Source organism: Mya arenaria, chromosome 15 (genome assembly GCF_026914265.1).
Source record: "Mya arenaria isolate MELC-2E11 chromosome 15, ASM2691426v1".
In the NCBI taxonomy this organism is placed as follows: Eukaryota; Metazoa; Mollusca; class Bivalvia; order Myida; family Myidae; genus Mya; species Mya arenaria.
The window spans coordinates 16,494,236-16,517,851 of NC_069136.1; the positions used below are offsets into that span (position 1 = coordinate 16,494,236).

Consider the following 23,616-nt stretch of genomic DNA (forward strand, 5'->3'; position numbering starts at 1 on the left):
TTTTTGTCTTGGAACGAGCCAATATTTGTGAAAATACATGGAAACCAGTTATATAAGACTGTTGACAAAAATTAATATCGCAGATTTTGTTATTAAGTTCAAAAATTGATATTTTATGCATTTTTCCTCAGCCGTTTGCATCGTTTAAGCCATAAAACATTAATTTTCAAACGAAAAAATGAAAATCTGCGATCTGATCTTTTGTCAGCAATCTTTTATCATTGTTTTGCAGATATTTACGCAAACATTTGTTCTTTCAAATACAAAAATTAAAATGTTGTAAAAACGGTATATCTGTGAGAGTGCAGCTTTAAATACAGAAAGCACGTTTTACGAGCGTGGGTCGAAGAAGTGCTGCGTGAGTCGCATAACCTTATTTTATTTATAATTGCTTTATTTTCTGAATGTTCTAGTATACTGGGTCAAAACGTAATGATCGATGGATCAATACGCGTATTGTTTGTTAGCAAAAGACTACTTGTTAAACTTATTATACTTAACATGACACCAAAGTTGTACTCATTTCTGTACACACTCATGTCAACCCAATTATAAAATGAAAAGAAAAGTTTAAACAAATATTAAGCTTAACCTGAGATATTTGAGTCACGAGTGCTATTCAAACTTTTATTATAATAAATCTAAAGGAATATACACTCTTTAGAGAATTTTAAATGCGGTTGAACAAGCGTTGTGAGCCTTAATTTTAAACCTTTAAAGATGCACTCTTATAAGATATACCACACTTAATAATATTATTTAATAGTCCTTAAAGGATTAATAAATGTCAAAAATAATGGTCCTTATGAAAGATACCGAATTTAATGTGAAAGACATGTGCAGAAAACACGGTATTGCTACCTTATGAGACCATAGTATATGGCAGTAAATCTGTTGGCATTCACTAATCATTTAATATTTTTGCGTTTTCAACTTTTAAATACACGGTTATTATACAGTTATTAAATACACGGTTATTATACAGTTAATAGTAATTAAATATATTCCATGAATGTATTATAAAGTAAGTAGTTGATGGTGTTTAATTCAACATTTATGTTTGTTATACATGCGTATGTATTGATGTTGAATAAGATTGTCACTTTAATAAAGCAAAAGGAATAACATATCGATGGTTGCGACTCTGCTTTGGTATCCATTTTTGTGACAATTTTGCGATTGTTATCAAGGACGCGCGTAAGCATGAAGATTTATATCTTTAAAATCTTTAAACTTGTAACCCTAGATGATAGTTATCTTAAAATACTACTCGCGTATCTTTTTATAAGGTAATATATATTAGCTGACGCGTTTTTATTCCATTTAGCACAATTTTACTATGACATATGCGAGCTTCTAGCAACTCACGAGCGGATTTAGTGTGTGTACGTTAGACACCCCACCCTTCCCCCATATATAAACGCATTGGTAACGCATAATCTGACGCAGTGTGTGTGTATCGGATTATGGAGGCCATTCGTTGCCAAAAGTCCAGACATGTATGTGTGTATTTTAGGTTTGTAACATTGATGATTTACCTATTTACATTTTACAACCGCCAACTCATCGGTTGTATGTTTACATTTTACACTGCACATTTTCATTTTTAATTGTACCGATTGGAGTTTTATTCTCGTTGCATCTATTCAACAGACGATTCAATCGTGTTTATAAAGTTTGTATGGTAAACACACGTCATTCTGTGAAAGTCACATGCCGAGTTTTTCAATTGCGGTGTGTAGAAGACAGATTTCAGTTCGTAGTTCTACGAAGTACATTGTATGGTGGTGACTTTTCATTCGCAGTTCAACATGTTTACGAGATGAATTTAATTTAATTTATAGATAGCTCCGCCTTACGTCTTTCGGAAATTTCCGCTATCACTCGGCTCTATTTAAACCAATTATGGATACTTTTGACCATGGACATTGCGAACCTTATTATGGACATAACGAATTATCTATATTATGACAATATGGACTATGATTTGGAAACAGGATAGATTATAAATTATTTCATGTCGAATAAAATAATATATGATATTACAACATGTTTTTGTCTATAAAATAGTAATTAATACGCACACATTACAAGAAATGAGATGAATGTAAAATGATACTTGACTCAAACACAACAAAATGTAAGTCATTAGCATTAAATTATACTTCAAGAAGTATACTTGTCTTGTTTTTTTTTAAAGATGCACTCTCACAGATTGACCGTGTTGAAAACTATTTTTATTTTTTGTTTTGGAATGAGCTAATGTTTACGTAAATGTCTGGATACCAGTGGTATAAGACTGCTGACAAAATATCAGATACAGTTTTTCAGTTTCACGATCGCAAATTGATGTTTTATGGCTAAAAGTGATACTACAGTAACGTTTTAAGAAAAATGAAAAGTGTCGGCAGTTTTCCAAACAATTTAGATCTGTTTTATTGTGAGTAATCTTATTATAAGTATAGAAAGCATTGCTGCCAAAATCAGCCGAGTCTGGGACAAAAAATGGTTGTCAAAACTGTCAATCTGTGAGAGTGCAGCTTTAAATTACTATAAACACTATTTTAAATTCTACCATTAGAGGACACTTTCTTGCCTTTTTGCAATGTTTTAGATTGCAAGTAATATTAGATAATTTAAAATTTACGAAGAAAATAATCTAAATTTTCATTAAGTTGAAATTATTCACTAAGATGCCCAAGAGGTTTATAACCTGGTAGCTGGAACTGTATAGATAAAATACACTAAGATTACATCTTCATATAACTCGTATATTATATTGATACGAATATTATTTTATAAGTAATTAATCAAGTATTTTAATGATGAAGTCAATAATTATATAAAACTGGACCTAAACTAGAATTTAACATCATGGTCCGAAGTGTCCCTGAGTAAGGTATGAAGTGTCTGGTCCGTATTGGTCGTTGTTCGAAATGTCTATATACATTTTCGTTACCGGAAATGAAACCAAGCTACTACGCGGCGGTCTTCTTCAAATATTATATATATTTTTAAGCTTGAAAAGAGTTTCTCATTCGAAGGATAAGGTAAGTCTAATAGAGTACAGTAGTAACAGTTTGTTCTAATCAAATAGATGCAATTTCATTTACTGCTAATAAACAATTATTACTTGCTGCTACCTTTTATACCCCACCCACACTCAACAGTCAGGCCTTTGTTTCACATTTAGTTGAAGCGGCCCTAGCCCTCTTGGAGGGGAAAAATCGCGCGTTTGTTTTTCTAATCTAAGACTCACGATATCTATTTTTTTCATGTTCTTGAAATCCCCCACTTGATTGTTATGGTTCACAGTGGCAGATCCCGTAATTCATAACTGGGGGACACAAGTGGGAGGGAGGGAGGGCTGTTCTTCCATCCACATGGATATTTTGTTTCAATGATTTATTGAAATTACACGTTTACACCATACATGCTTATTAAGAATGTATAACATCAGACAAAACTAGGTGGATATCATTATGATGTCCATCAAAAGTTTCGTGGGTTTGCTGGAGCCGGGTTTGAACACAGGGACTTGCGTTAGAGGGGCGTTACTCAGGGGAACAACTTTTTGGATATGGTCCCTCGAGTGGGCATGACATTAATATGTTTAAAATGTGGGAAGTGGGGTTGAGGGGTACTCCCCTTAGAATATTTTGAATATATTTAGTCTGAATTGGTGCATTATGGCGTAATTAAGTATTTTTTTGAGAAATATTGACAAAAAAATAACGTTATCAAAGTTTACTTGCGGGCAAACTGGGGGGGGGGGGACACAGGCCCTACAGCCCCCCCCCCCCGCCACTGAACGACCCGTCCATGGTCCACTTGTAAATAATTTAATGAACAATTTTTGCTTGCTTGGGTATATAAGTAATAAAAAAACTGACAGTGGCAGTATAAATCAGGGTCCGTGAGCCCAGCTCAGATAAACCCAACTGCAATTGACTAAATAATATGGTAATTTATAACCCATTTAGGAACATTGATCGTGAAAAATAAAATAAAAGATGAAATTAATTGTGAAATAAAGAGAGAGTACTCAGACTTACAACCGGGAATTTACAGGAAGTAGGCGAAGATGTTATCTCCCTTGCTTGATTGGACGGAAATAAACGAAAGAAAATCCGATTCGTTAGCTCCGATAATTCACCTTCGTTTCTTTCCGTGACATTTACCATATAAGATATAGGCGAAATCGTCTATCCTTGTAATTCTGAACTTGTCAATTCACTTTTGTAAACCTAGACTTGTTGGACTGCAAATGCGAGTGTCGACTGTAGGATTGCAGTTTTACATATGCATGATTCGGCTTTCTAAATTACATCATTATATTGTTAAAGGCAAGTTATACGATCTATGTTTTAGTGAGTTTATACAGGGTAGATCTGACAAATATACATTTTGACTACTATAATGACAAATGTCAAATCAATACGGAAAAACTGACGAATAGAAACAACAAATAGCACGTCTACATTGACAAATGTAAGAGATGTTTAGTACGATTAAGAAACACATTGTGGGAATTACACGTCTGGACTTTTGGCAACAAATAGCCTCCATATCGGATGATTGGCGGTAGGCGGATCTTTAAACACCAGCGAAAGGATTAAGCCTTGTAAGTTAAGAAAAGTTAACGTTTTTGCGCCACTACCACAATCATTTCGACGCATCAGACGTTGTTTCGATGATTTAGGTATGAACGAGGTAGTTTATACTAAAATTTACGGCATAATGTCTACTGTTTTCGGAATAGTTTTAACCTTTGTTAACATGGTGGGCATAACATGCATAACAATTTATGATATACATAACCACCTTTATTTTGCATTCATTCAAAAAGAGCTAAATCTTAATGTTACTCCGGGTGCAAAACTTTCTCGACAGCGCCACTACTCGACAGCGCCATCACTAGAGCAAAAGCGCGTCCACTTTTATAAATATGAATGTGCATTTATCCTTTTTAAGAAGTGCTTAATAGTTTGTTGTGTTCCGGCGTAAGAACTATATAAAGCAGTTAAATTTGCATTCACCCGAATGTTCGTACGGTGTATGTTAGCAACGAAGTGTACTTGAAATATTAGCAAATCTCAAATTATGCACAAGTCCGATTCGGGAAAAAAGCTCCTGGCACCACAGTTCGCAAACTATTGAAAATAAATCTTTACTTGCAGTAAAAATGTTCGTACACGGTACCACATTCTCCTATTTTTGAAATATGTCCGTTTAATGAAATAATCAAATAACGTAACAATCATACTCACGTGTGTAGAAGAAAACAAAAGGCACAGCTGCTCTACTGAAGTGTCGACAGATCATTTTCTTTGCACCACCGATAAATGGTGAAACTTGCGACAAGTAGCCGTGGTGCTACACGTGTTTATGCCTGTTAGCAAATTTTACAATTTTACAAGGCATATTGTATCAGAGTTTTGTTGAATATCCGAACGCAAAGATCCTTCGACAATATAGACAGCATTTGTGCAAAAATACTTCAGACTATCTTACCATGTGGCCTTTTGATAATAGCTGTCCATATTGGAAAGATAGTAACATAAAAATTATTCCTGGGTTCAAAAATGATAATGCAATTAATTATCAAGGCATTGGTGATTGATAAGGCAGGGGTTTTGAAAGTTTCGTTTGAAAGTGATACCGGCTGCATAAGGCAACTCGACCCAAACTGTACGGTTAAGTCACAGCTTGCAGTGCTCCAGCTAGGCCTAAAAAGCAGGAGAGAAGCGCCCTTTTTGACACACTGCCGCCCTTTTTCTTTTCTCAGCTGTACTCTTTTGTGCGACAGAGCCGCTTTTAATGATTATGAACTTTATCTTATATTTATTGGACATATTGTCAAGCCAATATTCAGAAATAAGTATAAAAATGATAAAAAAAATACATAATTTTGACAATTAGGTAAATATAACAGCTAAGGTATTCTTAATATTCAGTATTAAAAGAATTTACAACACATACGCATAATGAATTGAACATTGACTCTTGCAGTGCCTCACCTAGACTCATTCAATGCGCCTTAAAAGTGCCCTTTTTGACCCTTTTTGCAGTGGAGAGAAGATACTTCTTGGCAATCTCATACGCAGTGATCTCCCCTGACAGGCAGGGTCAATTCTTGCCACCATAAGTGATCTGAGTTTGATTTCAGCTATATAGACTAAATATAATTTTTTTTTTTTTATTTTCTCACTTTTTTTGATAGTTTTTATGAATTTTCAATTATTCATGGTGTATTGGGGTTAAAATACCCCCCACAAAGTATTTAGAATCCAAGATTATCATGGTTGCAGTGATTACTGTACCGTAAGTGTATTTACACAGTGTGGAGTTTGACTTTCTGGAAGATAAAAAAAGTGTGTTGTATTTTTAACGAAAACTCGTTTCAACGAGGCACAGTCCATAGTTTGCCGAAAACGAGGTTACATTAAGCTAATTTTATAAAAGAGTTTTGGCAATTACGGTTTAACGTGTTTTATCAGAACCATTTTCGACTCATTATACATAGGGTCAACAATAGATTCATCATTAAATTTAATGGTTTTTTAAATCAATGGTTGTTTAAATCAATCTCAATATGTCAATGTCAAATACTGTGATATCTCTATCCACTTTCAATTGTATGCGCAGTTTAATTTTGCCGATAACTCTCAATTTAGGACCTTCACCAAATTTTAACTGTTTTTATTTCTTATTTAAATTAAAGAAATGTAAACAAGAAGTATTATATATTATTATACATTTCGGTGCTAGACTCTTCGCGGGTAGGTGGGTAAACATGATACGAATGGTCGTGACGCGGATTCGTCAAGAAACCTAATTACATAGTTACCCGGGCTGGAAAAGGATTTTGAATTGAAGAGCTTTGAAGAGTCTCAAGCCGATTTTCGAGCAATCATTGATTTAGCCGATAATTCATTTTGCTTGCAAAGCATGAATCAGAAATATGTTTCAAAACCGGGTGACCGTTTTTATGTTCTTTATGTAGACCTCCAGAAAGCGTTTGATTCTCTGTAACATGATAAAATGTTCTCTAGCCTTGCAGAAATAAATATAAAAGGTAAAATTTCAACTTTACTGAACTTGCATATGCGAAATTGAAGGAAATAGCATTGCTGCTGAACAGAATTATCCTTCAACAGTCCATCCTCTAATTTTAAGTCGTTGAGTCGTCCAAAGAGTAAAATGAAATATTAATACAGTCCATACATTTATATGCTCGGATGGCAAGCGTATAAATGAAATTCTATGTCGTTTTGACTGATTGATAGAAGCCGTTTTTTTTTTTTTTTTTTTTTTTTTTTTTTTTTGTTTTTTTTTATCGCATTATTCATTGACATGCACATTTTGAAATCATTTACTAGTAATGAATTATTTTATCTTGTATTTTGAGGTGTTTGAAAAATGTATATCCATGCAACTAAAATTTTAAAGTTATAAGGAAACATATAAGCTTTCTTATACGCAAACTGTTTTAAATTTTATTTTACAGACGATCGGACGACACACACTGCTTCATCGTCGGCAGCCCCGGTACTTTGTACCGATTACAGAAATCATAAGTTATACATTTATACTATAAAGAAGGTACCATTATAGATCTTTTCAAATATTTTACAGTTGTCTCGATAGGCAGTATTAAAATGTAGTTTGAAATCAACAGTGATTTGCAATAAGACAGTCAAGATGCAATTTAATTATACAAATTGTTATTATTATGGCTATATAAAACAATATCACGTTATTACAAATTTTATTTTAAAGTTATAATAAAAATGATCAAGGCGTTTAGACAAGATGTACGCTTTTTGTATATAATATTATACATTTTAACTTATTTAGGAGTATGAAATTCTTTTTTTGTCAACAGGGGATGTCACATGGATAAAAGAAGTTGCCAATGCTGTATCTAAATGACAGAAACATTCAAGAAACTCAAAATGGGATGGTTCATTAAAACTTATCGCGTTTGTGAAATGCGTTCGTTCGCGACATGATGTACCGAGTAAGTGTTAAATGGTTCAAAATAACAATTTAAAGATTTAGTAGTGATTTCATATTTTACAGCTCCCCATTACAACTAGAAGTTGCTAACTTGCTAGATGCAAAACAATTCAAAATTGTGTAGTAGGTATACATGTATTTGTAATAGAAAGAACAATTTTAGCTTTTTAACCGTCTATTATCATTATTACTCATCATTAACTCTAATTTAAGAAATGGTGATAATCATAATACACTTCTTCTATTCAAAGGCTGCTGCTGTTCATGACGCCACTTGTCGCTATATTCCGCACATGGCCCAGCTTTGGGGAATGAGACGTGGCCTACTATCCCACAATATGACGCCCCTACAGAATCGCTGGAACAGATGAAACCTGCACGTAAGCTGAGGCCTATAATACATTTGGCTGTTACTACGAAATAGGCACCGACCCTACCGTTTTATTGTCAGTTGTTTAATATGGTGTTTAAAACTTTTAAAGCTTTATACAGAAAATTACGTCAAGATCATTCACAAATAATGACAATTACGTTCTTATATAAAGCATATTAATAGAAAGAACACCAACCTACCCTACCTGTTTTTGAAAAAAAACAACAACTGTTATCCTATCCAAGCTATTGTTGATGGCCTGTTTGTAAAGTAATGCAAGGGATAATTTGTTATATGTTTAATACATAGTAGTCGTAGCTGTTTGGACACACGTAAACTCCTACTAGTGGGTTAAGTTGTGAGTAGTGGGTCGGGGACGCACCAGGCGCTTCCCCTTCCCTGTAAAATTTTCTACCTTTTAACGACGATATGGTAGAAAGACTATCTTGTTTTTATGCCTGTATTTTACACAGCCTTCCTTACGTCAAGTCCTTAAAGGCGGACTCAACTGATCCAGTTGACCGTTCGAGAGAGTAAACATTACCAATGAAATACTTTTTATAATAAACGTAACCTTCATGGTTATCAGAATTGCCATTTATGTCATTAGGATTATGGATATCTTGTTTGTGTTCATTCAGCAATAAAGCATTACCATTAGGTTGTTGAGTTTGTCTTTGTAGCTTCCATCTCACGTTTAATGGAATTTTGTTTTCCATTGAATTTTGAAATTGATCAATTACTGCGATAATATTCTGTTATATTATTTGTTTTCTACTATTAGTGTTCGGTTCGTGACAAAATAACCACTAAAAGGTTGAGGATTGTTTTGTATATACGTATTCCTATATTCAATTAAATAAAAAAAGTTTAACAAAAACATATTTGAAAATCAAACCAACCCGAAATGGTCCTATTCCGGCAGTTTCAACTTGCATTCTGTAAATATTAGGGTTCTCTATCTGCAATAGAAGTGACACTGTATAAAACACTTATATAATTAAGACATGTTACTGAGGTTCATATAACATTATAAGACCGGTCAGGCAGCCTCCAAAGGGTGCTGATTGGCCGGTCCTTATCATGTCATATTGCACACGGTGGTGTGTTTTATTTCTTATATTATTCCATGTAATGCACACACAAGTAATTTGCCACATTTTGACGCATTGGTGTAAGGTACAATTCTCTTTATCTCTCTCTCTCTCTCTCTCTCTCTCTCTCTCTCTCTCTCTCTCACACCTGTCGCTCTCTGGCTTTAACTGGATGCTATGTATTTGGAATACAATATTGAATTGATATATTTCATACCAAACATTTTAAACATCACAATCGTAAATTAAAATATAATAACCCTATAGTAAGTACTTACGGCTCGAAAGACCCGATCCACAGTATACACAACCGTTGATCCGAGTAGCCTGCGTACGATATGTCTTGCACTTGGCAAAATTCGGCTACCTTCACCAGGAAACAGGGGCACGAACGGTGACCAGGTATATGGACCCGGGCCAGCAAGAGATAATCCGAACAAAACGAGGTACAACGTAATACGAAACATGACCATTCTGCAACAATTGCTGTATTTTGTTATTTTTGTTATATACAAGTGTGCAACAAAGCCAACAATTGCTGTATTTTGTTATTTTTGTTATATACAAGTGTGCAACAAAGCCAACAATTGCTGTATTTTGTTATTTACAAGTTCTCTTTATTTCTGAAATCACGTTCAAATAAGAGTATTCCAATTGGTTGATGAACTATAAACAGCTACAAAAACGTAATTGTAACTTTTAACATCTTATACAATTGCTCTACATTTTGGTTTCCCACGTTTCATTACCTTGGTAATTGATCGCCGACATTGTGTCAGTTATCAATTATCTAGCTTTTATCATTCAAATGTAACCTTGATGAATAAAGTTTAACTCGGGCAATGTTCGAATTAAACATTTCAAAGGAATTTAAAGTAGCAAGACCAACGGATAATAAATACTGTGAAATGTTGAATGGCTTATATGCGTTTATGCTTTAAAGTTTACTTTTTATCAAAAACCAAGGAAAAATAAGACAAAAACTTAGCATTGTAATAAAGTGATAAAATAAAGTATAAAGAATCTACTGGCAGCAGAATTTAGATCAGGGTACTCTGCGTCTGCAATCGGGGCCCATAACCATGACATCAGGGAATACAAATACTCTAAAATAGTTTTGTGTAAGATATAAACACAATTTTAAAAAAGTCAAATTTGAAACTTTTTTTATTCATCATTTAAAGGTTTATAAGAGGCTGTTTTTAGAACGGGTGTGGTTTATTGGAGGAAATCCTGAAGGGACTCGCGCATGTTTTTTTGTTATAAAATGCACTTTTTTGTATGGCGAAATAAAGTAAGGCAAATCACTAGGAGTGTTAAAACTAAGATGCAAACGGCTGGAACCCTTCAACAAATGTTGAGATATGCTGAGATATATTGTGTTTGAAGTCAACGATTTTGAAGAGCGATAGTTACGCTTTTCAACAAAAGGCTTAAAGTTGAAATAGTCCTTGCGTTGGTGTATAAGTGTTTGTGGGCGTGTGGTTTAGTTGCCATTTTTCCTTCACTTTACCGAAGTGGGCTCGATCCCCGCTTAAAACAGATTTTTTATACTGACAGTATATTGTTTATGCAATTTCGGTATCAACGAGTAAAATAGTTATAATTTGTAAAAGTGTAAGAGATGGATTAACGGGGGAAAAAGATGTCAAAACATATGCGAGTCTCTCTCAAACAACACACATTATTCTCGGCACTTCTTGCCATTGGGGAGTTTGGTAAATGATACACTTTGAAGAGGCATACTTAAACACGTTATCTACTATTGCCTTCTACTTGTATACACAAATGAACTCGCCAGAGCCGCCTATACACCTTTAATGACAAACTGTTCTATACCGTGAGTTCAACTATTCTACTAGAAATCTGGTGAAACATATGGGTGATTGTGTGATTCCAAACGTCGTTTGCATTACAATATTATTGACAATGTACTTCTAATTACTAACGAATTCATTATATTGAACACCAGTTAATTTAAAAGTTCGCAAATACGAATTATTTTGGAATGTGTTTTACATATGACTTCATAAAGTAATCACACTGAAAATTCGTTCATAAACTATCAAGTGCGTTTCTTATGTAAGAAACAAAGTAATCAAAAACAAGAAACTCACGCTTGACTTCACAGACGAATAGCTCTTAAATTGTTTAATGCTCTTTCAATATTTGAGGTCACACTGTTCTTATCTAATCTACATTCTCGAACAAACAAAAACTTTTGCTCCTTTTTATACTTTTAACAAACCCTTGTTCAATTTCATCAGTTGTAATGGGGAGCTGTTTCATCAAGATTTGGACACAAAGGTTCATTTCAGTGATGTAAAACATAATTGAAGGTTTGGATTGCAAGCGAGTATCGGATACAAGGAATCTATCTAGCTCCAAAAGCTCTAGGCCGAGATCCTGTTACAAAGCTGTCTGCGCTTCTGGAAACATGTGATGTGGAACGTCGCCGGCATATTGCACTACATATTTTATCATCTTTCTTTTTGGATAGCTGTAATCAAATTTCAATTAGTCATGGTGAATTGAGGTTAAAATATTTTTTAGACTTTAAGAAAATCAAGGTTGCAGTGATTACTGTACCGTAAATGTGTTAACACTGGAGTTTGACGTTCTGGAAAATGGAGTCTTACCCCGTTGGCTCGATCTCATTTGGCTCGAATTACTCGTTGGCTCGAGTTGGACGTACAGGATAAATGTCTTTATACAAAATGTAAGCATTCCCGCTTGGCTCGAATTACTCTTTCGCTTGAGTTGAATGTAAAGGACCGAGTTCTTTATACTGAATGTAAGAATTCCCTCTTGACTTGTTTTTTCCATATCAAATGAGCTCGAGCCGACAGAAAGAGAGTGTGTGAAATTTTGAACAAAAACTCGTTTCTATGAAGCATGGTATATAAGTTGCAGAGAACTAAATTACATCAAGCTAATTTCATAAATTAATTGTGGCAATCACGATTAAACTTGTTTTATCAACTCCATTTTCGACACATTAGACATAGGGTAAATAACAGATTATTCAACGAATTCAATTGATTTTTACTTGTATTGCAAATAAGTTTCGTAGCGTTGGGGACTATCAGATATTTACGACCTAATTGTTTAAATCCATTTTAATATGTCAATGTCGAAAACTGTACTATTTCTTACCATTTTCCATTATAAGCATTCTTTAATTTTGACGATATATCTCAATTAATGATATTCACCGAATCGACATTAAGAAATCACTTTTAACTTTTAACTGAGGTAATAGTGATAGGTAAATCACATGATACGGATGGTCGTGACGCGGATTTGACAAGAAACCTTAGCAGATGGTTACACTGGGCTGAACAAGCTATTCATTTTAATTCTAGATACGGATGGTTCAAATACTCTTGGATAAAAAAGTATTACAATTTTAATATTTAAAATTAGTCTCTTATTTCGACGTAATGCATACGATATTCGCTGGTATAATACAGGGGCGGTATTCATAAAACTTCCGATGTCATTTCCAACTGAAGTCAGTGTCCTAATTTTAATATATATTTAATAATCTCAAATAAAAAAAAAACTGCTAAAAACATTATTCTTATTGACCCTTATGCAAAAAGCATACTCACATGTTAAAACAACCTTATACATGTATTTTAATTTGACTATGAAAATGTTAAGAACTCGGTTAGGAATTGACTTATGTAATAAGATATTTCATTAATACAGCCCCAGAAACACTCATGGCAAATGGCCGTTTCATCAAGAATTATATGAGCAAGGATGTGCCTGAAGGAAGGATTTAAAATAGTTAATTTAAGTTAAATCCTAGAAACAGGTTATTGCTTTACTCTTTGACTGCGAGTATCATAGTTTTAATATTCCTATCAGGTTGATCCAGGTTAAGGCATTTTCGTTTATTTAGTGAGTTGAATATTATCTTATAACTTATATGATCTTATAATTTACTCGTAGGCGGAAAATCATGATACATTTGAAGAATCCCGAACAGTTTCCGATCAATCATTGATTAAGCCGATAATTCATTTTACTTGCAATGTACGATTCAGAAATATATTTCAACAAGACCGGGTGGTCGTCTTTATGTTCTTTACATCGACCTAAAGAAAGCGTTTGATATTCTGTTATATTAAAAGATTGTTCTCAGAAACACATATAAAATATAACATTTTAACTGTCCATAACTTTCACATGCTACATTGAAGGAAATTGCATTGCTACTTAACATTATCATTCTTCAACAATCCATCCTCCGATATAAAGTCTTTGTTTTGTTAAGTCCCAAGATGCTAGGGATATATCAATACATTGGATACATTGTTATGGTCGAATAGCAAGCGTAAAAACAAAAGGACATCACCTTAATGTTATGTGGTTTTTTTTTAAAAATATTAATAAGAACCCTTTTGCTTTGTTTTGTTTTTTATCGCATTAATTATTGACATGCATATTTTGAAATCATTTAATAAATTATTGTATCTTGTATATTTAGGTTATTGAATATTGTTTATAACCACACATTTATAAGTGCTTTTTAAGTTATAAGGGAACCAATATTCATTTGTCTTGACAGGCAAGATTCAAATATGAGTAATTTGAAATCAACAGTGATTTGCAATAAGACATCATGTCAAGATGAAATTTAATTACAAATTTTGTTATGATGGCTGTATAAATAAGTATGACATTGTTATAAAAAATAGTTATATTTTCAAGTTATAATTCAAAAGGTCGAGACATCCAGACATGGTGCACTTTTTTATATATAACATTAAACTTTTTAACTAATTTAATAATATGAGAGTCTGTGGTTGTATTCAAAATGCATCTTAGTGAAGTGTTTCATTTAGGTTGCATTTTGATGGAACAAAGAATGTTTAAATGCAAAATAAATAAAATAAAAGAAAGCCAGACAAAGATCCAAATAATGAAGGCATATGAATAAATCTGATGAAAAGTAGGTTTTCAAATTATTCAGCGTTAAAAATTCGAAAAGTTGAAAAATTTCACTAAGACCTATCATGAATACGGCCCATGTTTTTCAACAGAAAATGTCACATGGATAGAGGAAGTTGTCAACGCTGTATTTAAATAACATAAACATTCAAGAAACTCAAAATGAGAAGGTTAATTAAAACTAATAGCGTTTGTGAGATGCAGTAACGCGAAATCATGCACCGAGTAGGTCACAAATGGTTCAAATAACAAATTATAGTTAATGTAGTGATTCCGATTATTACAGATCACCACTGAAACTTAAAGTTGCTAATCTTGCTGGATGCAATACAAACTTGTGAGTCTGAATTTGGATTAAGGATTGATTTTGGAGGCGGGTCTACCGTGGGCTTGAGCAAAGGCTCATCGAGCTTTGTCACCGGCTGCAAACTGGCGAAATTGACACAATGACATAATGTTGATGCTAAGCTTCCCATTTAGTAAAACTATAGTGAATGTGTATGAATGGGTAACATTAAAGTGTTGTATGAAGATTATAACTATAACTTTCATAAATAAAACTTATTTTCCTTCACGACATAATTTTACTTCTATATTTTACAGAACAGAAATATTAATGCCCCACATTCAAAACATGATCATAAATCATTGACGACTCGACTTTTTTGTACTGATAATCGCTTTACTTGACGAATATTGAGATTACACATACTTTAAGGATACACCCAATTCTCTAAACAAATATCCTAAATATTCTTTGAAACGTTCAAACTTATGCTACTCACTTTGAGACATAAATACCAAAAAGGACAATAATACCAGATAAAGCAAAACAAAGTTGATACATGCCAACATCCATAACAAACACACATCGTAGATTACAGTCAAACTATTTTCAGAACGTTTATAAACGAAGTGTGTGTGTTTAACGCAAACAAATGCTCCTGCAATATTTAAATTCAAACTTTTTTTTCCAGTCTAAATTGTCCAAGTAGCAAGTTCTTTAATTTGCTCTTTTTTATAAAACAAAATGTTCTTGTTCCCGATTAGTTCAATCTCATCTTGTCTAAGCAAGATCTGGATACAAAAGTTCATTTCTGTGATGTAAAACACATTTGAAGGTCTGAAATGCAAGCCAGTTTCCGAGACAAATAGTCCATCTACATATAAAAGCTCAAGTCCAAAATGTTTGTACAAAACCTTCTGTGGCTCCGGTAACATGTGATGTGGAACGTCGCCGGCATATTGCACTACAAATGATGCAATGGCATAAGGAGAGGGAGGCATTGAAAGAAGTGCAACTTCCACCGGTTCATAGAAACTAGGTTTCAGTTCTGTATACTTGTTCAACAATTGAACCATCCAGTTGTTAGAAGTAAGTTCATGAAAGCTTTGTAAATTTGTTTCGATTGGTACATCTAGGTAAGAACCATACATCAGAAAAACAATAATGTCCTCAACAGTGTCCTGCGGTGATGTTACCCCTATGTAAACTAGTGTAAATTTGTAAGGAATTGGCACAATCGGATTGTTTGGAAAACGAATTGTAGACACACAACTGTCGTAGTTATAACACGCGGTTCGTAAGTCCAACACTGAAACACTGTCCTTCGGACGCAATTGGATTGAAGCCATGTACTGGTTCTTTGCAAATAAACCCCCCGCAAACTGTATTTCACTATGAATGCGCATACATCTTCCAACAAGGTCCCGGATGAGACCAGTAGGGCAAAACAACGGCCGACAGTAATCCTGTGGAATAAGAACTTATGTTTACTACATTCACTGTGGAAAAAGAATGATATTTACTACAACAACGCCATCGACAAAATATGTATAGAACACGGAAGGAACAGGGTAAGGGTGAAGGCTACATGATAAACATGAACTGTTTGATGGTGTAGTAAATGTTGATTTCAGTCTAATACTTCGCCAAGGTTCAAATACGTCAGCCATCATATATTAAACACCCAAGAGTTTCATGCGAAGAAAGATCAGAAACCAAAGCGGTAAATTAGTCTAACGTTTAACTTATACTGGTCTCGAACATGTTACAGAAGCATCGTCAACCCCTTCGAAAGATCGGAAAAGTAATATATTATGTCGATATCATTTAGCTTATTGTTTTTGCGACGACATATTTAGCTGGTAGATACATTCCAGTATTCGCCTAGTACTAAAAGATTATAATTTGAATAGTTTGTGAGGACGGATAATGTTTAAGAATTCATATAAATACAATGAAGCTACCATAACAGATAGTACTGATGCGTTATCTTTGATATACATGTATTGTTTTACATACCTCTTGGTTTTTATCACAGACTGTAGGTGCTTTCATCATGCCATCTTCTCTTCTATTAGCAACCAGGTACAGATCAGCTGTATCCAGGAAAATCGTCAAAGGATTTTTCACTATCTGGTTACCTAACGAATGATCTACATCAATGTCTTCAGTACCAGAAAATACGACGGATATGTTTGTGATTTCGCTACATGTTAAGCATGAAAGATTTATATACACCTCATTTCTGTCAAGATACTGGTAAAGAGTTGTTCCTCTTTACAATTATCCATAATGGATTGTCTTTCATCTGTAAGACTTTTTGGAGCGTCCAAGTATTTTGCAGCACTACATGTTGAAAGAAACGGTGATAATATGCAAGAATGATCAAATACGTCTGTTTGAAAAGTATTTTCGTCCATGTTTCCTTTTTTCTTAAAACGTACATTACATGAACTAGGTATATCCGGCTCAAGCAGCAGAGTTTCTATTATGTTCGTGTAATCGAAAGCTAAAAAGTTGGAATCGCTGCAATATATTCGAATTCCCCACGATTCTGTTTCCGTGACTCCATGACAAAATGCCCATAAATTGTTGACGTAGTGTATGCCTGTTGTGACGTCCGTGACAGGAAACAGACCTGTTTTCCTTCCGCAATTTTCAGATCTCCATTCTTCTGATGTGTGTTCTGTCAAGAGGGAAAGAGAATGTTGAAGGTGAATAAATGTCATAAAAGGCTGGGATTCCATGCTTATATTGTCAATTGCTCTTTGTGTTGTCCTCAAAACCTGACCATCCGGACCAATGGAATTCCAAAATGCCAAGTAGGAACCTTTGGTCCAAATTGAATCGCAGATACACTGATGGAAATATGCAGGGTTCGGCGTTTTCTTTTGGTTTAGTTGGTAACGATGCACAACTGCTGTTTGCTAAGAAGAACGAACATCTTAAGAAATTCATACATTAGCTTTGCATGTCACTAAATATGCAGGGGGTAGACACTTTTAAATTCAGATTTATGTTTTATAAACTGTGTCAGTTATGTATAAACTTACATGTATTATGTAAATACCCTTATGAAAATGCAAATAATAAATATGTAGAAGTCAAGTGTTTGTTTAAGTGTAGGATTGTAATATAGTTCGGAAAGACCTCGTTGAAATTGTTTCCTAGCCCGGAACGAGCTGACGTTAGATTTGGAAATAAGAGCGGTCTAAATCTCCAAAACATTTAAAATTATCATGTTGATATTTTCATTGTTTGAGCCAATAAAATATTAATTTTATTTCACTGTAGAATCCCTATATCTCTATTTATAACCGGAAAGCAAATGCATATATGACAAAATTTACAAAACTGTAGACTTTACAATATAAAGAAGACTAGCTATTGTTGTCGTTTAAAAATAAGATGTATGTACCTGTCCTGAATTCACATTGAATTCGTTTCCAAACCTCGTCTGGATGAATAATAATTGCTGTATTCTCGTCAATCAATGTCGAACTGGTGCACTGTCCGAAAGGGCTAAATTCAGCAGCCGATGGTGGTTCATCAGTCAGTGGTTTTTCTGAAGTGAATGTAATTTCTACAGAGTGTTCATCAAGGCCATGCACATATTGAAAATGTATGAAAATGTAAAAAAAGTATTTTCTTCAGAACAAACTTGGTGAGTGTTTAGATGCAGATTTTAAATAAGATTCATTGTTATACATTAACGCAAGTCCCATTTCTCTTCACAATTGCATGCTTACTGTTAGCCTCGAACGAAATGTGCTCTTTTAAGTAGAAAAGTTCTTATATACTAGTAAAGGTCTCCTGGCAGTAATGAACACGCCCGTTTTCAAATATCTTGACATATGTGCAAAGGCACGATTTTTTGCCTTCATCATTTTTTTCATTAAGTGGCAATTTTGAGTTTGCTATTCAACAAACTGTATACATTTTGTACAGATGACGTTTAAGATGTTTAATATTGAATAATTATTGAAAAGAGGTTTTCTAATATATATCTACAGTTAGGCGAAAGGACGTGTGAATGACAGGTCCTTTTAAGACAAGTATCATAAATGTCGGAAATCATTCTGCGATATACCTCAAGATAGTTAGTATTAAAATTATAAACGCAATTATGCATATATGTAAAGAGCCCCGCCTTCGTTTTATTACTGAAGTTTTATATAGTGATTCGTGTGACGTAATACGTTAATTAACGTTATATCTAAGATGTAATTAAGATTTAATTAAATGGATATGTGTCTACATACTGTATGTTTAGTAATGTAGGGCATATTTGATTGTCATTTGAATATGTAAGTGGTTGACAGCCGACCTGGTACAAATGTACAAAATGGTCATGTTAATTACAAAAACGTGTGTTCCTTGGGTTGTTAAGCTGTCATATTTATACAACAATGTAGTATATAGCTGGACGATTTTCCATGTGAAAACAGAGAAGGCTGGAGAGGCTAGGAAATAGGCCGGTGGTCCTTTATGGACGAGAGTTAGGTTTTGGGCATGAAATAGACTTTTAGACTGTATGATACTTAGAAAGAACATAGTAAAATAAAGACTTAAACACTGGAACAATTGTTGGTTATTAACTTAAAGAACTATCACGAAAGTCACGTGAACAGTAGCATTACGCTACATTCGTTTCATCAAACACTTAGACAAACCAGTTTCCAAAATAATGATTTGACAGTGCTCCGTCAGACGAACGTATTGTGAAAAGGTTTTTCGAGACACTAAACTCTCAATCGAACTCTCGTAAAGACTGAAGGCGGGGCTCCGTAAGCGGCGTAAACTGCGCTAAGTTACATTTAAAATGGTGAAGAAAAAGTGAAGATATCTTTGTTTAGAATCGAAGCAACGTAGCATTTATGACGCATTTTTTTTACCTGGTATACACACACTGGTTATATTATTCTCCGATATTAACATGATTAACTTTTTTGCACAATTGTAGCGAGGTTAATGATGCGTGCAACGAGTTTTTCGTGTGAACTAACCCGCCCTAAATATGCGTGTGAATACTCATTTGATCGGGTTTAAAACCTGTTTAAATTATTGAGGAATGTTTTATAAAACGTTTATGAATAACCGGTTTAAACATCTGGCCCCAATATCACGAAAATACTTAAGTCAAATCTCAATCTTGACTCATTTTCCCTCATTACAGTATGATATTGTTAAAAATTACTAATGTTTCATTTTTTTAAAAGCACATTTCTATGTGCATTATGTTGATTTACGTCATTGTTAAATATTCCTTCAGCACAAAATGTGCTTGTGTAAAACTCAAAAAAATAAATTGGACTCAAGTACTCTCTATTTTTTCTATAAAATATTGATAATTTTTTTTTCAACATAATGAATAAGACAATGCGATTTTAAAATGTGGTAAAACATTTTCGATTTTAAATCATATGACGCTGTACTTTGATAAAAAAGAGTTGAGACTGAGATTGAGATTCTCGTTCGCACTGTGTTGTGCGAGAGTGTGATCTTGTATTGTTGGGGAAACCGGAGTACCCGGAGAAATCCACTTGTCCGGCTTGGTGTCCACAACCCAAACTCATATGCGCCCAGGCCGGGAATCGAACCCGGGTCGCCTTGGTAAGAAGCTAGTGCGCTAACCGGACAACCGGTGTTCTGTTAATTTTGTGCCTAATTTTGCATTTAAAACCAGATACTATCAGTTTTTGCTTGATTCTTCGGTTTCTTTCATTGCATGATTTTTTTTCAAGAAGCAATCAGTTTAGTATATATTGTAGTTACGGTGTTTTGACTTTCATGAATCCACGATCACTGTATGTTGCTGAACTGATATGTTAAATAATCAAGATCCAGCTGTCAGTACTGAAAACATTGATTGTGCTTTTAGAACACTGAATTTTATTAACATAATTTGACACTGTACATATTGCAAGCATTTTTTCCAGATAAATCTATATGAATTAATAGTAGATAATTGTAGCCTTAATTTGTGCAAATTAGCATTTGTGAATAATTTAATCGCCTCGTGATGGCATTCTGTATAAATAATGTAATATAATCATTTTAATTGTTTCAATTGTTTTCATATATAAACGGTTTTGGAATGGAAATTTGGGCTTGCTCTATTTGCTGGTACACTGATCAAATATGTATGAAAAAGTGCTTAGTAAGCTCAGCTGGCAGTTATTCACTGGGTTCTTATTTGGGTGTGTTCTAACAATATCACTGACTTGATTACATTTTTGTATATGCTATATAGGTGTTAAATTTAGAATATAATGTCAGTTATGTTAATGTTGATTGTAATTGCAATTTATCATTTCTTTTTAGATCACCCTGTGGGTTAAAATATTATTTAATAGTTAGTAGTCATTTGTTTGTAATTACACCTTGATAAGTTTAAACTTCTTTAACATACTGGGTCTTTAAGAAAGTCCCATAGAATGAAAATTTGTTTTTGACTATTTCCATGCTTAATTCAGAATATACTTCATGTCAAAAATGTTATGAGAGGTCATGACATATTGGGCCTTTATCATTTCAAACACCAACTTTTAAAAGTTGAAAACATCGTTTAGATTATTCTGTAATGAAAGCAGTATCTGCCCTTAAAATCTAAACAACACTTTTTTTGTTCATAATAAACATTTTGCAACCTTTGGGGTGGGGGTATTGGGGTGGGGGTTATGGTTTGGAACAAACAAATAAGAATATATTCTGTTTTCTCACTGAGATGTTTTGCAGACAATTTTCCAGAGCTGGTTGGCTACAAATTTCTCATATACAATCAAATAATTCCTTTAATGTTTTTGGTTAGGGAGTTTTATTTGATTATTATTAGTAAGTGAGTAAATGTTTTGCAATGTTTTACCATTATATTAAACTTTTTTACTAAAAATAGATTTTTGCCCATTCAATTACAGTTAAAATTATAATTACCACTGATTATAATATACTTCAGTGCAACATTGTTGGTATGTGATCATTTTTATTTATTTTCTGTTCGTAACATATTCTTCAAATGCGTTTGTGTGCTTGATCTCAAATGCATAGTCGCTTTATTTTAAATTAAAGGGACTGTACACCAGATTGGCACAAAAAAATGTTGTTTTTTTAAGTAACGAATCTCAGGACAATTATCTTCGCTTTGATATCATAATTGTAAAAAAAGTACCAAAATGTTAAAAAAAATAATTGTGTGGGAGACCGGATTCGAACCCGTGTCACCAAAATTGCAGTCCAGCGTCGTATCCACGCTTTGAAGGCTTACTATAATTTGGTGACATAGCTATACACCTACCTCGGTAATATCACGTGATAACACGGACTAACCAGTCATTACGAATAAAATCTACCTGGTAGAGATACCCAGTATTCTTTTTTTAATGAAAAAAAACGAAATATCTGCTTAACTTAAATAAATTGTAAACTATGTGGTACTTCAGTTAGTAAGTTTTATGCATTGTACACATCGATGCCAATTTTATGTCAGTTTTCGACAATTTTCTTTTTATTTTGCCATTTTATCATACGGTGTACAGCCCCTTTAAATAAGAAGAATAACTTCAAACTTCATATAAGATATATGGTGATGCATTATATATACTGTATACACTTTTATTGTAAATGGTTGTATATACTAAATAAGATGCTAACAGTAATAGAACTGTTTGTTATTTAAATAGTTTCATTAACAAAAAACGTTTCTCTTTTACTCCTAGTATGTTTCAATTAGTCATTAAATAAACTTTAAAGAGACTGTACACCTGATTGGCACCAACAATCTATTTTTATTGTAACGAATCTCAGGACAATTATTTAGTAAAATGTTTTATACTTTGATATAGCAATTGTAAAAAAGATATCAAAATGTAAAAAAAAATCGAATCGAAGACCGGGTTCGAACCAGTGTCGCCAAAATTGCAGTCCAGTGTTGTATCCACTGTGCTAAGAAAGCATACCCTAAACGATTTGAATATTTAAGCTATGAACCTAACTTGGTAATATCACGTGATATCACAAGTCAATCACGTATAAGGAATGAATTCTACCTGGTAGACATACCTAGTAATCTTTTTAATGATAAAATACGAAAAAAACTGCGAAAAGTATATTTATTGTAAACTATGTAGTACTTCGGTTTGTAAGTTTGAATGCATTGTACACATCGAAACCATGTTTATGTCAGTTTTCGACATTTTTCTTTTTTCCGCTATTTCATAATTCGAAATACAGCCCCTTTAAAGTTTCCGGCACTAACACTTCAAGCCCGTAGAGGCAGCGCCTTAGTTATATTGCGATTTTGGCCTTGTTTTGATTAACCTATATGTACGTGATAGCATACTCTTAGCAAAATGCATTTCCTACATAAAATCAAATCGTATTTATTTGTCTTGGTACTACAATTGCCGAATTTAAAGAATTTTGTAAACGCCAAGTCAACCGTTTGTTTTCAACCAGCACACGACACAGTAAGACACCGGAATATACCGGAATAATCCGGACTATAGCGGAAGATACCGAAAGAACATTAGAAATTTTAATGAGTGCAAAACTAGTGTCAGAAATGAAATTTAAAGCTGCACTCTCACAGATTGAACGTTTTGACAACTTTTTTTTTTAATTTTTTGTGTTGGAACGAGTCAATATTTGCGAAAATCCATGGAAACGTGAAATATGACTGCTGACAAAAAATTAGATCGCAGATCTTTTATATTTAAGTTCAAAAATTGATGTTTTATGCATTCTTCTTAAACCGTTAGTAACGGTTAGTAACGGTTTAAGCCATAAAACATTAACTTTCGAACGAAAATATGAAAATCTATAATCTGATTTTTTATCAGCAGTCTTATATCATTAGTTTGCAGATATTTATCAAAAAAATG

At 33.6% G+C, this 23,616-nt stretch overlaps 1 protein-coding gene across 1 annotated transcript; it reads right to left on the reverse strand.

Annotated features, from left to right (window-relative positions):
• Window positions 1-7,810: 7,810 nt before the first annotated feature.
• Window positions 7,811-10,031, reverse strand: LOC128218945 (uncharacterized). Its single transcript, XM_052926721.1, has 3 exons — window positions 9,768-10,031; window positions 9,298-9,357; window positions 7,811-8,380 (listed from the first exon to the last, which is right to left on the reverse strand). The coding sequence occupies exons 1-3, from the start codon at window positions 9,960-9,962 to the stop codon at window positions 8,303-8,305; spliced, it is 333 nt and encodes a 110-aa protein (XP_052782681.1). The 5' UTR covers window positions 9,963-10,031; the 3' UTR covers window positions 7,811-8,302.
• Between the last annotated feature and the right edge of the window lie 13,585 nt (window positions 10,032-23,616).

Excerpts from the sequence above, each read along its gene's own strand:
- LOC128218945 (XM_052926721.1), bottom strand. The coding sequence starts at position 9,962 with ATGGTCATGTTTCGTATTACGTTGTACCTCGTTTTGTTCGGATTATCT. Across the intron at positions 9,358-9,767 it reads TGGATCGGGTCTTTCGAGCC|ATAGAGAACCCTAATATTTA; the intron begins GTAAGTACTTAC and ends CTTCTATTGCAG. Across the intron at positions 8,381-9,297 it reads CCGGAATAGGACCATTTCGG|CGATTCTGTAGGGGCGTCAT; the intron begins GTTGGTTTGATT and ends CATCTGTTCCAG.